The 17,513-nt window shown below is 44.6% G+C and overlaps 1 protein-coding gene across 1 annotated transcript; it reads left to right on the forward strand.

Moving 5' to 3' along the window:
• The first annotated feature begins 1,693 nt into the window (after positions 1-1,693).
• On the forward strand, positions 1,694-16,812 carry NADSYN1 (NAD synthetase 1). Its single transcript, XM_072118837.1, has 21 exons — positions 1,694-1,895; positions 2,603-2,663; positions 3,562-3,678; positions 5,894-5,947; positions 6,442-6,531; positions 6,988-7,039; positions 7,379-7,467; positions 7,749-7,866; positions 8,034-8,165; positions 11,125-11,199; positions 11,465-11,589; positions 11,675-11,723; positions 12,596-12,698; positions 12,782-12,950; positions 13,734-13,869; positions 13,952-14,058; positions 14,272-14,403; positions 14,479-14,548; positions 14,674-14,799; positions 15,448-15,624; positions 16,686-16,812. Exons 1-21 carry the CDS (start codon positions 1,811-1,813, stop codon positions 16,737-16,739), a joined length of 2,121 nt encoding a protein of 706 aa, XP_071974938.1. The 5' UTR covers positions 1,694-1,810; the 3' UTR covers positions 16,740-16,812.
• The last annotated feature ends 701 nt before the right edge of the window (positions 16,813-17,513 follow it).

Below are 17,513 nucleotides of genomic sequence, written 5' to 3' on the forward strand. Positions count from 1 at the left end.
CGTAGAACAGCACAGAGATGGTCTCCACCTGCTGTCTGTTTTTATAGACTTATTTTGGCCTCCATGTGCTCCCATACAAGACTCTATGGGAGAAGACCCAAACGTAACAGGGTATTAAACTAGAGACAAGTAAAAGTACAGCAGGGGTCAACGCACTTGTTAGGTTGTGGCCTTAAACATGGAGGTTCTCCAGAGCCAGAGAGAGTATGGCCATATATGAAGAACAGTGATACCCGGGTATAAAATATTAGAATCCCAACCCACGGCCGGGTAACTACATGTCAATAATGGAGCAAGAAGTCACAGATGGAGCTGAATATAATGATCATGCAAGAGAACCATTGTCTTCTGCTCCACCATCGAGCCTCTGCCACGGCTGTGTGCGGCACAGGCTGGAAGGCGCGATCTGATGATGTCATCGCGCCTATCAACTTCAGAACCACAGCAGCGAAACAGCAGGAATGGGGAAAGGTAAGTATCTGATTTGTATATTTCAAGTATACAGCAACAAGGAAAAGGGGAGCAGAGAGGGGGCACAATGTGAAAGGGGACGAATAACAGGGGGGCAACAGGGCTAAGTGGGGGATCAAATGTAAAATGAGGATGATAAGTGAGTGGCCAACAGAAAATGAAGTATTATGATAGGAGCCACCAAAAATGGGGTATTAGTGGGAGGCTGCATATGAGGAGCATTATACAGGTTGGGGGGAGGTCCACAGGACAGGGGGCATTATACATGGTGGTGCGTCACTGGAAGAGGGTATTAAACTAGGTGGGAGAGGCTACTCCACGCCGTGGTAGCCTCTGCTGAAAATGTGCATATATGTTAGATAAAGTTTAGATTAGGTCTGAAGGTTATAAAGGATTAGAGATAGTTAAGGGCTTAGGACTTTGGGAGGAACGTAAGTTAGGAGGTATTAAAATAATAATAATTCCTTAATTTATATAGCACCAACATATTCCGCAGCGCTGCACAGAGCTTGTCAGATCAGTCCCTGTCCCCAATGGGGCTCACAATCTAATCCACCTACCAGTATGTTTTGGAGTGTGGGAGGAAACCAGAGGACCCGGAGGAAACCCACGGAAACAAGGAGAGAACATACAAACTCATTGCAGATGTTGACCCAGGGGCTTGAACCCAGGACCCCAGCGCTGCAAGGCTGTAGTGCTACCCACTGAGGTATGGAAGTAAAGCTGCACCCTAGGTAGTAGGTTGTATAGAGTGAGCTCTTCTGTCCCTGCCTATTCTAAACTTCCCCTGCATCACCAATAAATGAAAAGACGCAACATACATTTCTCAGGGAATGTCCCAGTTACTCAGGAAGTTTCTCTTTATATTAGTAAAACTTGTGGAATAAAATTCAGTAGTAAATTTCCCAAAAAAGTGCAGCAAATACAAGCTTGAATTTGTAATGCTATTATTTTACATGCACCCCAGCCGCATTATGTGAATGCCCCCTATACACAGCAGGTTACTTTGGCTACATGGACTGATAGGGGGGTCAGAAATTTTACTGGGATGTTCCATAAAGATTCTGCAGTCATTAACCTGTTACTAATTCTATCTCAGCATGTAACTAGGATATGTATAAAGTCACAGAACTACAACTCCCAGCATGCCCTGACACCAGTGACGTGTCACTCATATACACAGACTGTGAAACTGAAAGCCATTGCACACAAGGCAGGAAGTGATGTGCAGCAGCAGGAAGGAGGAAGTGCTGGGGCTGACGTTCTGTTACAATGTATCAGTCTGTGTAGATAGAACCTGCGCTGCTCCTGACCCTGGCACTGCCCCCTGTGCTGCACCATGGGCAGGAAGGTCACCCTGGCCACCTGCTCCCTAAACCAATGGGCTCTGGACTTTGAAGGGAATCTCCAGAGAATCCTAGAGAGTAAGTGGCAGCCTGGAAATGGGGACAACACAACTGGTGTCTGTGTAATAGACTGGAGTAAATATTTAGTATTATAGTGTTACATATTAACAATACATGTATAAACCATACACATGAACAATACATATATAAACAACACACATGAACAATACATATATAAACAACACACATGAACAAAACATACATACATTAGATAGTACATTAGATATATAAAAAGTCCAGCCTAACATGTCAGCAAGCAGAGATCACAAGAACTGCAAAAAAAAGTTTCTGGGAGAAGTTTTTATTGTTGATAAACTAGTAACTAATACTAGAATATCCACCAAATAAAATCAATACAATGTAAGAAATTATTATGTAATTTTTTTTCTTGGGGGGGGGGGGGGGTGAATTGTGGGACCCATTTGAAGACTTCTCAGCCCTTTTAATTTTTGACACTATTAAAATGTACTTTTGTGGCTGATCCCTCTTTCCCTGTCAAAAAACAAAAACCTATCCGGATAATGTAAAAGAAACCATGTTTGAAGGTGACAGCTACTCCCTCTGTCCATCCTCTACACATGCACACTCTGCCAAGTGAACGTGTCTTTGATGGACTCAGGGGAGTAAACCTAATTAACAGACAGCCATTTCTTCCTGCTCCTGACATCTATCATGTGATTTTATGGGTTACTTTATGTAAAAAGTATAATTTTTTTTAAAATCAGGTATCAGGATTGCAAAAGAGAAAGGAGCGCGCTATCGCCTCGGCCCGGAACTAGAAATTTGGTGAGTTTTTAGTTTGTACTTTCCTCCCTAGGTGAGTAGGAAATACATCCCCCCCCCCCCCCCCCAGGTAAATGAACCCTCTGACTACAAGGTCAAAGGTTCAGTATATGGGGAGATTGTTTCAATGTTTACATCACGTCTCGTTAAAGGTCATCTGCTATATGTGATTAAGGTCATTTACGTTAAATAGAGGGGAAGCTTTTTAATTGGAGCCTCAGTGTATTATAAACCAGATAGTTTGTGTATTGTATAGTCTTATATGCACTAGAATTACTGGCTTGTAGTTCTACGTCTCGCCAGTAGAGGCCACTGTAGGTAAAATCCAAATCTGGGAAAGCTGGGTAGTGCGGAGAGAACCTCTGTATCCAGACAAAGAGAGGAGTTGGGAGAGACAAAAAAGTGTGCAAGATTCAAGTGCAATGTAATGCTCCCAAGAACGAAGAGAAATCTATAGTCTTGCATAAGAATGATAGACACATCAGACTCCAACCTGAGTCAATGCAAAAGAATGGGAAGTGACAGCCTCAAACCATGGTCCCACAATACACAGCTCCAGGGTTATGATCCAGCAACAGGTAAAAAACACAGGGATTCCATGGAAGCAGGGGCGCCATGCAGCATGGTGGCTCAGTGGTTAGCACTACAGCCTTGCAGTGCTGGGTACCTGGGATCAATTCCCAGCGTCAACATCTGCAAAGAGTTTGTATGTTCTCTCCATGTTTGCGTGGGTTTCCTCTGGGTCCTCCGGTTTCCTCCCACGCACCAAAAGATACTGGTAGGTGGATTAGATTGTGAGCCCCATGGGACAGGGACCAATCTGACAAGCTCCGTGCAGCGATGTGTAATCTTTTATTATAGATTATTATTATTATTCAGTATATTCTCTCTTTATATACAGTGGTTATGGCTGCTCGGATCATTATTTTGAGTCGGATACAATTCTTCATTCATTTCAAGTCCTGGCAAAGCTCCTGGAGTCCCCTGTAACCTCTGATATCATCTGTGATGTGGGGATGTGAGTACTATGTTTTCTTCTTGTGATGGTTTGATAGCGCCGTCTGTTGTAATCTTTGCATCTTTGTATGCTGTGATGCCTTTTAAGGGGGTTTCCTATGATTTGAAAAACATGGCTGCAATACCAGACACAACCCATGGACAAGGGTGGCGCTGTTTCTAGAATAAGGCATCCTTGTTTTTCTAATCTTGGGAAACCCCTTTAGGGTTGTGGTTTGTAGACTGGGGCTTAGTGTATGTTGGATGTTTGATTTTGAACTTTTATGTTTTTTGTATATGATTTAAAATTTAAAACATTTTTTGTAGCCACTAAAAGAGAAAAAAAAGTTGGTTAAACTACGCCCATAAAATGCTAATAAGATTCTGGTCATTTAAATGTAGTCTATCAGCAGCTTGACCATAGAAACCTGCAGACAATGGGGCAGATTTACTTACCCGGTCCATTCGCGATCCAGCGGCGCGTTCTCTGCGGTGGATTCGGGTCCGGACGGGATTTATTAAGGGAGTTCCTCTGACGTCCACCAGGTGGCGCTGCTGCGCTGAAGAGCATCTGAACGCACTCAAGTTCACCGGCCTATTCCTAGTGAAGGTAAGTGCAAGCTCCGCAACACATTTTTTTTTTTTAAATGCGGCAGTTTTTCCTAATTCGTCGGTTTTCGTTCGGCCACGCCCCCTGATTTCCGTCGCGTGCATGCCAGCGTCGATGCGCCACAATCCAATCACGTGCGCCAAAATCACCCGGGCAATTCAGGGGAAATCGGCGCAAATCGGAAATATTCGGGTAACACGTCGGGAAAACGCGAATCGGGCCCTTAGTAAATGACCCCCAATGTTGGGTTTTGTCCCTGGAGAGATGTGTAATGATACCTATGTGTATGCTGTTAGTAGCAGCAGGGCTGTGAAATAATATTTTATTATAATAATAATATTATATTCCAGGATTGTTGCATCTCCAAGTACACAGTTTTAGGTTTTGTCCCTGGAGAATTAAGTAATCAGACCTTTCTGTATGTTGTTGGTAGTAGCAGGACTGTGAGAGATGGATTTATATTCCCGGATTGTAGCTGGAGTTAGAGCCCCGGAGAGGCTCACATTGCTTTGTTCTTTGATCTCTGCCTTCAAACTGCTCCCTTCTGCTGTAATATCCCACCAGAAGCCTGCTACAGTAGTGACTCAGAACAGAAGGGAATGAGCTATGCAGTGTAAAGTGACAAGATAAACAGAAGATGCCCCTCACAGTCCTGCTGCTACTAAGAATGTACACAACGGTATGGGGGACACGGGGGTGGAGCATGACAAAGACATTTTTAATTGGTGTTCTTTATATCTACATATCATGCTCCGCCCCCAGGGAGGCTGCACTAAACATACTGGATGTATTCCTTTAGGTATGCGTGTACACAGAATATATGTATTACATAAGTACATAAGTATTGTTACCTAGTCTCTTAAAGGGGAGTCTGCCACCTCCCCAACTAATATCATCTGCCGCCAGGATGTGGTAGAGAAATGCACTGAGATTTATAACATACCGTTTCTAATTCCTCTCTCTATTCCATTTATGAGAAATTCCCAATTTTATCCATATGCTAATGAGGCGGTTGGTGCATTCCTGGACCACTACCTGGAACAAATTTCTCAACAGATAAGCAGGATATTTGTCTTGTGAGAAGCATGGGGTCACACCAGAAGAAGAGGGAAGTGTGCAGGAATTGCAGTTCAATGTGTGAGGGCATGCCACGGCATTAGCATATAGATTGAACTGGGAATATCTTGAATATGGCATAATAGACAGGGATGATTAAGGTATGTTGGAAGTCACAGTGTATTTCTCTAGAAAATGCTGCCAGCAGATTATAACACCCAGAGAAAGTGGTAGACTCCCTTTAAAGGACATCTATAGGAGATCCCGTGCCCCCTCTGGCAGGATCTGCTTGCTTTTAAGAAAAAAGGGCTTTAAAAATTATGCTAATTAGCCCGAGGGGCTCCAATAACACCTATGAGCCCCTTTGTTTGCATAATTTTTAAATCCTTTTTTTTTTTTTTGAAAAACCAGAGAATAAGAAGCTTAAGCAAAGGGGGCACACACCAGTATGTCAGTGTGCTTGGTTTGCAATCCTTCATCCTGGTGGTAAATGTCCTTTAAGGTTGACTAAGCCATATGCTGATATTGACATGTGGCCTTGTATATAATGAATGTTCTCTGTATATTACAGGCCTGTGATGCACAAGAATGTACGATACAACTGCAGGGTCATATTCCTCAACAAGTAATTCTCTTCTTCTTTTGTCAATACAAATTTCCATATTTTTGATTTGGGTCGCAGGATGTAGCATAATGTAAAATATTTCAGCCAGGGGGCGAAGTTCATATTCTGTTCACATCATATTACAGCTTCTGATTGTATAAATTTTTCAAGTTTTTTTTAGTAAGTAGTCAATGCCAGATATACTGCTAAGTGGGTGTTTCTGGGCTTAAAGGACAGCTTAGCACCGCCCTCCTGGCAGTCTAGAGACGAATTAGCATATTTGGTGCCAAAACTAATAGTGCCAATTTCTTGGGAATGCCAAAGGCTACGGAAAAGATTCCAACTGCATTGGAATCTGTAGAGTCTCCACCTACATGTCTTGCCGTCCATAAAGTAGGTGTCAAAGGTCCACCTTAGTTGAGTCAGATAATTCACATTATATAAGGGAATTAATCAAAAGGTGGGGCGCGGCCATTGTCTATTATTTTCCTTTAAAGTGGATTTATATTTTGCAGGAAAATCCTTCTAATTCGACCCAAGATGGTGATGGCCAATGCCGGGAATTACCGGGAACTGCGCTGGTTCACGCCATGGAATAAATCTAGGTACAGTCCGATATCAATCCTTACATGTGTACAAGTAATGAGCTGTATATATGGAAAATACATAATAAGCCAAACCAATTATATATAATCAGCTCATAGAATTGAGGAAATTACAAGGTGGTAGATGCGGCTTACAAATTGGCAACAACAAAGGGGGGAAGCGTCTGCTGCAGACAGTCGTCTTGGACTATGTTCACAACTTATTTCCAACAGCGAAAATAAAGGGAACAGAAGAGTGAACATAGCAGACACCCAGTGAAAGTGAACCTTTCAATTACTACAATGAGTTCCACATGACTCTCTCGTAAGGAGTAGAGAGGTGGCAGTGGTGGTAAAAGATGTTGGACCCGTACCAATCCCATAGTGACCACCTAAGGATCTAATTCATCTATAGTTTTTTTTAATAATGTCCCTTTAAGGTGACTCCTGGACTTATTACATCTTCTTGCCTTTTAGGGAAATTGAGGAGCACTTTCTTCCGAGAACTATCCAGGAGATCACGGGACAGGTCTGATTCACATTTGTTGATGTAATTAGTATACAGTAATACAATTATATGGGAAGTGAATGATGGTACGGAGGTGAAAAGAGGGGAAAACCTTCACCCAGCTGTGGTGACCTCCTTGTGTCTCCCAAGGTGGGACAGGAGTCAGAGGACTTCTGTTTTGGACCACCAAGGTGTGACCTCTATCTATTGTGTTGCTACATGATAAATGTTGGAAACATAATGGTCTATTCTTTCTCTGGTGGTGCACGATGTTGAACCCCAAAAGGGAAAACAAGCTGGTTAGGAAACAACCTTGTAATAGTAGTGGAATTAGGATCAACAAGTTTAATATCCTTGTAGGACACCGTGCCATTTGGTGATGCGGTCTTGGCAACCAAAGACACGTGCCTGGGGTCTGAGATCTGTGAAGAGTTGTGGGCACCAAACAGGTAATATATCATTTTGTAGTTGCTGTTCTAAACACTGTACATAGAACTTGGAGGCTCCATTACGATGTTGGGTTTTGACCCCCAGGACTGGATGTTCTAGTAGATGTTTCCTCATGGAAACCCTTTCCTTGATGCTTGAGTCTGCTCAAGGAGTGCGGAGTCCTAGCTAGTAGGACTGATGGAGGCTGGGTCTGCTTTCTGCATGGGGGGACCTATGGTAGCCATAGGGTCTGCCTCTGACCCTAGAGCAGTGAGTCACATCAATCTCTTCTCTTCTGCAGTCCTCACATTGACATGGGCCTGGATGGTGTGGAGATATTCACCAATGGGTCTGGGAGCCATCATGAACTGAGGAAAGCCCACCTTAGAGTTGACCTGGTCAGGTCTACAACTACAAAGGTACAGCCCACACCCCCATATTACTATTTTTACTGACCCTTAAAGCTTGAGGTCAGTGGTTTGCTTCTCCTATGGAGCTCCTTCACTAGGCGTCGATGACTGAAGGAGACTTAGATGAGTGTGTAGCCTATGCTATTTTTCAACGTGCAGGATTATTACTTTTACAGAATGGCGGCATTTATCTTCTTTCCAACCTGAGGGGCTGCGACAGCGACCGGCTGTATTTCGATGGCTGCTCCATGATCTCGATCAATGGCGATATTGTAGTGCAAGGATCGCAGTTTTCTCTTGAGAATGTGGTGAGATCATAACTGATGTGTAGAATAACTCAAGGCTATGTCCACATTTTACTGTTTGTCATAATGAAGGTTTTAATTAAAATATCCTATTGTTTTGTGTATAAAGCTCCATTTACTGCTTTGTCTCCATGGTAAAGACAACATACAAACTGCATAGTCTGATCCTGAAGTTATTTTCATTCCCATCTGTCCACTATGTTTTCCAATTGATGGTGTGTTGGCAAAAAACTGGAATCGGATGGAAGGGTGTATGACTACAGGATCAGACTACCTGGACCTCGCCCTATAACAACTGTCTGGCACTGTAGTCTGGAACGCTCCCTCTAACAGAAGTCTGGCAGTGTAGTCTAACACAACCCTCTAACAACATTCTGGCTATGCGTTATGGACCTCTCCGTCTAACAACATTGTGGCTGTGCGTTATGGACCTCTCCGTCTAACAGCAGTCTGGCTGTGTAGTCTGGACCTCCCAATATGACAGCAGTCTGGCTGTGTATTCTGGACCTCCCAATATGACAGCAGTCTGGCTGTGTAGTCTGGACCTCCCAATATGACAGCAGTCTGGCTGTGTAGTCTGGACCTCCCACTATGACAGCAGTCTGCCTGTGTAGTCTGGACCTCCCCCTATAACAGCAGTCTGGCTGTGTAGTCTGGACCTAGCCCCTATAACAGCAGTCTGGCTGTGTAGTCTGGACCTCCCACTCTGACAGCAGTCTGGCTGTGTATTCTGGACCTCCCAATATGACAGCAGTCTGGCTGTGTATTCTGGACCTCCCAATATGACAGCAGTCTGGCTGTGTAGTCTGGACCTCCCAATATGACAGCAGTCTGGCTGTGTAGTCTGGACCTCCCACTATGACAGCAGTCTGCCTGTGTAGTCTGGACCTCCCCCTATAACAGCAGTCTGGCTGTGTAGTCTGGACCTAGCCCCTATAACAGCAGTCTGGCTGTGTAGTCTGGACCTCCCACTATGACAGCAGTCTGGCTGTGTAGTCTGGACCTCCCACTATGACAGCAGTCTGGCTGTGTAGTCTGGACCTCCCACTATGACAGCAGTCTGGCTGTGTAGTCTGGACCTCCCACTATGACAGCAGTCTGGCTGTGTAGTCTGGACCTCCCACTCTGACAGCAGTCTGGCTGTGTAGTCTGGACCTCCCACTCTGACAGCAGTCTGGCTGTGTAGTCTGGACCTCCCACTCTGACAGCAGTCTGGCTGTGTAGTCTGGACCTCCCAATATGACAGCAGTCTGGCTGTGTAGTCTGGACCTCCCAATATGACAGCAGTCTGGCTGTGTAGTCTGGACCTCCCACTATGACAGCAGTCTGCCTGTGTAGTCTGGACCTCCCCCTATAACAGCAGTCTGGCTGTGTAGTCTGGACCTAGCCCCTATAACAGCAGTCTGGCTGTGTAGTCTGGACCTCCCACTATGACAGCAGTCTGGCTGTGTAGTCTGGACCTCCCACTATGACAGCAGTCTGGCTGTGTAGTCTGGACCTCCCACTCTGACAGCAGTCTGGCTGTGTAGTCTGGACCTCCCACTCTGACAGCAGTCTGGCTGTGTAGTCTGGACCTCCCACTCTGACAGCAGTCTGGCTGTGTAGTCTGGACCTCCCACTCTGACAGCAGTCTGGCTGTGTAGTCTGGACCTCCCACTCTGACAGCAGTCTGGCTGTGTAGTCTGGACCTCCCACTCTGACAGCAGTCTGGCTGTGTAGTCTGGACCTCCCACTCTGACAGCAGTCTGGCTGTGTAGTCTGGACCTCCCACTCTGACAGCAGTCTGGCTGTGTAGTCTGGACCTCCCACTCTGACAGCAGTCTGGCTGTGTAGTCTGGACCTCCCACTATGACAGCAGTCTGGCTGTGTAGTCTGGACCTCCCACTATGACAGCAGTCTGGCTGTGTATTCTGGACCTCCCACTATGACAGCAGTCTGGCTGTGTAGTCTGGACCTCCCACTATGACAGCAGTCTGGCTGTGTAGTCTGGACCTCCCACTATGACAGCAGTCTGGCTGTGTAGTCTGGACCTCCCACTATGACAGCAGTCTGGCTGTGTAGTCTGGACCTCCCACTATGACAGCAGTCTGGCTGTGTAGTCTGGACCTCCCACTATGACAGCAGTCTGGCTGTGTAGTCTGGACCTCCCACTATGACAGCAGTCTTGCTGTGTGGTCTGGACCTCCCACTATGACAGCAGTCTGGCTGTGTAGTCTGGTCCTCCCACTATGACAGCAGTCTGGCTGTGTAGTCTGGACCTCCCACTATGACAGCAGTCTGCCTGTGTAGTCTGGACCTCCCACTATGACAGCAGTCTGGCTGTGTAGTCTGGACCTCCCACTATGACAGCAGTCTGGCTGTGTAGTCTGGACCTCCCACTATGACAGCAGTCTGGCTGTGTAGTCTGGACCTCCCACTATGACAGCAGTCTGGCTGTGTAGTCTGGACCTCCCACTATGACAGCAGTCTGGCTGTGTAGTCTGGAGCTGCCCCTCTAACAGCAGCCTGGCTTTGTAGTCTGGACCTCCCACTATGACAGCAGTCTAGTTGTGTAGGCTGGACCTCCCCCTCTAAAAGCAGTCTGGCTCTGTAGTCTGGACCTCCCACTATGACAGCTGTCCGGCTGTGTAGGCTGGACCTCCCCCTCTAACAGTAGTCTGATTGGGTGCTCAGGATCTCCCCTATAGCAGCAGTCTGGCTGTGTAGTCCTGGCCTCCCACTATGACAGCAGTCTGGCTGTGTAGTCTGGACCTCCCACTATGACAGCAGTCTGGCTGTGTAGTCTGGACCTCCCACTATGACAGCAGTCTGGCTGTGTAGTCTGGACCTCCCCTACACACGGCTTATTTGCTGTCTGTCGCCCATGAGACACACAGGCCTGCATAAATCAGTATCTTTGCATGGTTTTGAGATGTAATGCAAAGCACGAATTGATCCCTATACTGATTTTTTTTTTTTACAGGAGGTACTTACGGCCACCTTAGACCTGGAAGATGTCCGTAGTTACAGAGCTCATACCTCATCGCGCTGTATTTCCGTAAGAGTCTTTTCAGCTTTCATTATTCTTAGAATATTCAAGGGTTCACTCAATTTAATCTTCAAAATTTAGAGTTACATTTTTTAAAATAATATATGTACTGATTACATATACATTATTCACATAGACAATCACATATTCTACCCTACACCTTGAGGCTTATTTGCAGTACCTGACGCTACCTATGGATAACAGTGGCGCTGTTTCTGAGAAAAATAAGCCTTTTCATAAAAATGAAGATGCTAAGCGTTGTTGTATTGTGTAGGCAAGCAGAGTGCCCCCGTTTCATCGAGTACACGTGGACTTCTCCCTGTCCTCCTTTGATGATGTATATACCCCCACATCTGAGCCAATACAGTGGAAATATCACACCCCTGCTGAAGAAATAAGGTACAGGAAGCTGAAACATTAAGAATAAATTAAAAAGGTAGAATTAGTAATTTGTAATATTTTACTAAAATTTTTGTGATTGCAGCTTGGGACCTGCGTGCTGGCTCTGGGACTATTTACGACGCAGTAAACAGGTGTAGTAATGGATATTACTCCTTTAGAGTGGATGTTATATGTAGATATAATCAATTAGTAAGTTTGGCTGTGTAATCTGGACTGCCCCCTCCATCTAACAACAGCCTGGCTGTGTAGTCTGGACCTCCCCCTATAATAACAGTCTAGCTGTGTAGTCTACACCTGCGCCAGCAGTCTGGCTATTTAGTCTGGACCTCACCCTATAACAGCAATCAGGCTGTTTAGTGTACCTACCCCTAGAGCAGCATTCTGGCTCTGTAGGCTAGACCTACCCCTATAACAGCAGTCTCGCTCTGTAGTCTCGACATACCCCTATAAAAGCAGTTTGGCTGTGTAGTCTGGACTGTCCCCTATAACAGAATTCTGGCTGTGTAGTCTGGACCTCCTATTATAACAGCATCTTGGCTGTGTAGTCTGGACCTCCTCTTATAACAGCAGCTTGGCTGTGTAGTCTGGACCTCCCCCAATAACAGCAGCTTGGCTGTGTAGTCTGGACCTCCCCCAATAACAGCAGCTTGGCTGTGTAGTCTGGACCTCCCCCAATAACAGCAGCTTGGCTGTGTAGTTTGGACCTCCCCCAATAACAGCAGCTTGGCTGTGTAGTCTGGACCTCCCCCCAATAACAGCAGCTTGGCTCTGTAGTCTGGACCTCCCCCAATAACAGCAGCTTGGCTCTGTAGTCTTGAGATTGCTCTATAACAGCAGTCTAGCTCTCTTGTCTAGAACTACCCCTATTACAGTAGTCTGGCTATGACCTCACACCCTTCCATCCCAAACACCACTGATCTCTATAGACCTTTAAGTACTTACTTATATTGTATTTTATCAACTGGGAGATTATCTAAACTAACTGGTAACTAATGTGTTTCAGGGGGGATTCCTCCTCCCTCTCAGCGGGGGTGTGGACAGCTCTGCAGTAGCTTGCATTGTGTATTCCATGTGTCGTCTAGTTTGTCAGGCGGTGGATGCAGGCAGTAAGTTACAGACTTTACACAGCTAATACTTAAAAACCTTTCCCTGTTGCCAATCCAAATACTTGATTTTATTTTTTTGTAAGATAAAGAAGTTCTGAGAGATGTGCGTCAATTAGTTGGTGATGACATGTATGTGCCAAAGATGCCCCAGGAACTCTGCCGTCGTCTCTTAACCACTTGCTACATGGCAACGGAGAACTCCTCGAAGGAAACAAGGGAGCGAGCCAAGACATTGTCGGAGCAAATAGGCAGGTACTCTATAAGAACATGAAATTATAGGAGCACTGAACCTGGACTGGAATGGTAACCATAAACTGGAGGTAAGGCAGAACTTCTTCCATGTTTCTTAAGCAAGAATGGACAGATGGCTGAGGGGTGGGGCTCAGAAAAATAGGTGGGGCTTAAAGAGAACCTCTCATCAGCAACCCCCACCCCAAAAAAAGCTCACACAGTACCTTTTAGATGTCTTTATACATGTTACAGTGTGCGGTTGATTTCTCTTCATATAGCCAGGTCTTTCCTCACCTTCCTGAGGAAGCAGTTAATGATGTAGCAGCGGTGTGTCACACACAACCCCTTCCAGTAAGCTGTATATGTCAGTAGTAGATCAGTCAATCTAGAACATTGAGGTAGAGCGGCACAGTGAAAAATGAATATGAGGGACTTCCTATGATTGGACTCACATCTGGTGAGTTGCCTATAAGTTTACAAACTATGGAAAGGAAACATTTAGTGATCAGTGTGATGCTTTTTAATCATAGTTTTTATTTTGGGAGGGTTCATTTAAATGGCAGGTTGCATTTTACTGTTGATGACCCAGTGTAAGGAGAGGCTTCCACTGTTTTTTGTGGAATTGGTTTGGCATATTTGGCCCAAGTATCATCAGGATTAAGCTAGCCACCATGGCCTAGATGATGTGAATTCAAAATCGTATATCCAGCCAATAGACTTTATAAATTTCTTACTTGGACATGTAAAACCAGTCTAAATAATGAGATTTTACAACAAAAAGTTCACGTTGTTTTCTGTTTGCAGCTACCACATGACTCCAAACATTGATACTGCGGTGAGGGCGGTTATCGGGATATTTACCATGGTGACCGGTAAGGTTCCTCAGTTCCGGGTCCATGGAGGAAGCGGCCCGGAGAATCTTGCGCTTCAGAATGTTCAGGTATTTAGAGTAATTAGTAAATCTACTAATAATCCTGTTTATTAACCTTTTAATTGACTTATCTTGTCTCGTTTCTCCCCAGGCAAGGATACGGATGGTAATCGCCTACTTGTTTGCCCAGCTTAGTCTATGGTCGCGTGGCTTGCCCGGTGGTCTGCTAGTTTTGGGCTCCGCTAATGTCGATGAAAGGTGTATATAACATTACTTATTTTATAATAATTGAATAAATGAAAGGCGTTCAGCTGGTATAAACCCTTTAAATGGATTGGTGCCTATAGAGTGTTCATCCAGGGAAAACACAACCCTTCCATCATGGAGCCCATTTTGACATTTGAGTTGAGGACCCCATGATTAATTCTAGCTTCCACAGTAATCCCGCCACCATTTTCATATATTTCACAGCCTTCGAGGATATCTCACGAAATACGACTGTTCGAGTGCCGATATAAACCCCATTGGTGGGATAAGTAAGACGGATCTCAGGGGCTTCATCCAGTATTGTATAGATAATTTTCAGCTTACTGCATTGGCAAGGTAGGTAGTCGCCCATATCTGTGCTCTTACAGTTGGTTAGTACTTGTTTAATCTGTCGTCTGTTTCCTTTTTTAGCATATTATCCGCTCCACCCACCGCAGAACTGGAGCCACTTACAGATGGTCAAGTGTCCCAGACAGATGAGGTAAAAATCTCAGAATCTATAGGGGACAGTTGGGTAATATGTCGATCATATCAGGATGGAAGATGTACACCAATACTCTTCTAATATATCATTGGATGCTCATGTCCTCCACTCTGCCCCTGCAGGATGATATGGGTATGACCTATGACGAGCTATCTGTATATGGAAAACTGCGTAAAGTTGTAAAAACCGGACCCTATAGCATGTTCTGTAAATTGTTACTCATGTGGAGGGAAATTTCACCAAGACAGGTGAGTAAAGTGAATTTATATCAAATACTTGTTTTACAGTGGATTTTGTACTGGTTCAGAGCACATTCATTCCCCCACATCCATTTTTCCTCACTAATTTTGAAAAGGGTTAATGAACCATTGATCCTAATCCTGAATTTTAAAAAAATTACATTAAGATCTCTGATTAATTTCTCCAATGCAAAAACAAAACTACATTGCAAATAATCTTGATAAAAATTATCCCACCATTTTGCGTCAGTCAGGTGTGCACCAGCCATGAGGCGAGTTGAGCTTCCTGCCTCAGACAGCATCACATACAGCAAGATGGGGGGCGGCATCTGGGACACAGTTATCTGCTACAAAGCAGGACCAGTCACTTACTAAAAAAATAACCACCTGAACTATTGGATGTTGCATAGAGGGATCCATTGGGGAGCAGAGAGTTTAGGTTGACCCCTTTTTACGGTTCCTATGGATAACGATGTTCAATAAGGTTGCTGCCACTTCATGGAATAATTTAGAATTCCTATGTGTTTTCCAACTTGAAGTCATGGGGAGATTGCATCTTGATACATCCATGCCCTGGTGCAGGTCCCATCATAGATGAGGTGAAATGGCCTTGTACGCAGACTATACCCCTTTACTAATTAGTATATTTGCCCTCAGGTTGCTGAGAAGGTGAAGCACTTCTTCCGCATGTACTCCATTAATAGACACAAGATGACCACGCTGACGCCGGCCTACCACGCCGAGTGCTACAGTCCGGACGATAACCGTTTTGACCTGCGGCCATTCCTGTACAATGCAGCGTGGACATGGCAGTTCCGATGTATTGATGAACAGGTAGGTCCATCTGTCTACCTATGTAAAGGCTTAGGCCTGGACACATAAGTACATGGTAACAGTCTCTTATCCCATTAATGCAGGAGATCTCATACATCCATCATGCTACTGGTTCCACATCTGTGGTATCCAAAACCTTTCCAGAAATCTATCTTTGGTAGACTGCCCTCTTCTCCTACGCACATCTTCTCGGAAGCCCATCTCAAGTGACGGGACATAAAAATCTAGATGCCCACCTTGACTTTAAATTTGTGTCTGGACCATTGCCTGCTTGGGAACTCATCCTTACTGGGTAGAGTCCTTCCAAAATTGTCTAACTCTAGAGCTCCTAAAGTTGCCTAGAGGAAACTCACCCCTACGTAGGGAGAGCAGTGTAAGGCTACATGGATCCTCGTCTGCATCTGATACAAAGGACCCATCTTGAGGGATGTAGTGGTACATCTGAAACGCCTATTGACTGGATAGAGTCTCGAATTCCTACTTAAAGGGGTATTCTCGCCTGGGCATTCACATTCAGTTTGATAAATCTGCCATACATAAACATTTCTTCAATTAGATGTTATTAAAAAAGATGTTACTGTGTGAAGATAATTTCTCATAAATGTAGTCATTTTGTCCCTTAGAAACGAGATGGCTTCCTCGGATACGGCCACGTCTGCTGGAGGGATTGCACAAAGAAACAAAAGGTTATTGTATATAAAATGTCTGGGAATTACTACATGACCCACAGCCGTCCTGTGGTAATGATCACTGAATCCAGGAGGTCAGACAAGACTCAATAGCTCATGTCTGGCCACCGCTGCCAGAGTGTGACGTGGTCGTAACCGAGGAAGCCATCTCGTTTCTAAGGGACAGAATGACTACATTTATGAGAAATTATCTTCACACAGGAACATTTTTTTTAATAACATCCAATTGAAGAAATGTTTATAAATGGAAGATTAGTGAAACTGAATGTGAATGCCCAGGCGAGAATACCCCTTTAAGCATAAATGGGGAAAACCAAGCAGGTACATGGGGATCTGAAACTTATGTGGATTCTTTGTTTTTACCCATTTTAGGTATCGTGCTTGGAGGACTGTAAGAAGGGGGCGCTGTGTGAAGAAGTAGATTGAGATTTGCCTCCTTAATTTTAGCCTCTGACTCTCTCTTTATATGTGAAGAATAATTAATTGATTTTTCATACAATAAATATAAATATTAAACTACTGGGTTAGGATTACTTTTGGACATTTACCTGGTCAGATTCTGCAAGAGTCAAGAAAATTGATTGTGTGCTGTGGACCATCTTTATCACCACACTGCTTTGGGGTGGTGCTCATGGAGGTGCTCCCATGGCAGGGGGCATCAAGGCACGGGACTGAGAGAACTTGTATTGTGGAAGTCGCACAAACTCAAGCTCAGGACCTTTCCATTGAAATTGGTCACTCGTGGACTCCCATTCACGTGAAATCTAGGGTCTTGTGGAAAACCCTTTTAGGCTGTGCCCCACAAGTCACTGCTGTGCCTAATCTACGGTAATATTGATCCATGTAGTTGGAGCCTAAATGTGTTTATTATAAGATAGGAAATCCTTTGTATTGTTGAGGGAAGACCCTACCTGATATATTAGATATCTCTCCTTCTGAACACGGGGCACACCAAAGGTGTATAATAGACATGGCCACTTTTCTTTCTCTGAGTATACAGCTTGCAGAGCATTGGGATTTTGGGGTCTGCAGAAAATAAGAATATGGTTACCTCTGCCTGACCCTGGACAATAGGATTAATAACTCGCCTATAGTTGAATCTCTTTAGGTAGGTCTATCACATTCCTGGAGCCAAGTATTCTCACATCTTTTTGAATTTTCTGAGATGGAGTCTGACTCCTGGTGCTTTTCATGGTCAAC

The sequence above is a fragment of the Engystomops pustulosus genome, chromosome 7 (assembly GCF_040894005.1).
Source record: "Engystomops pustulosus chromosome 7, aEngPut4.maternal, whole genome shotgun sequence".
Classification (NCBI taxonomy): domain Eukaryota; kingdom Metazoa; phylum Chordata; class Amphibia; order Anura; family Leptodactylidae; genus Engystomops; species Engystomops pustulosus.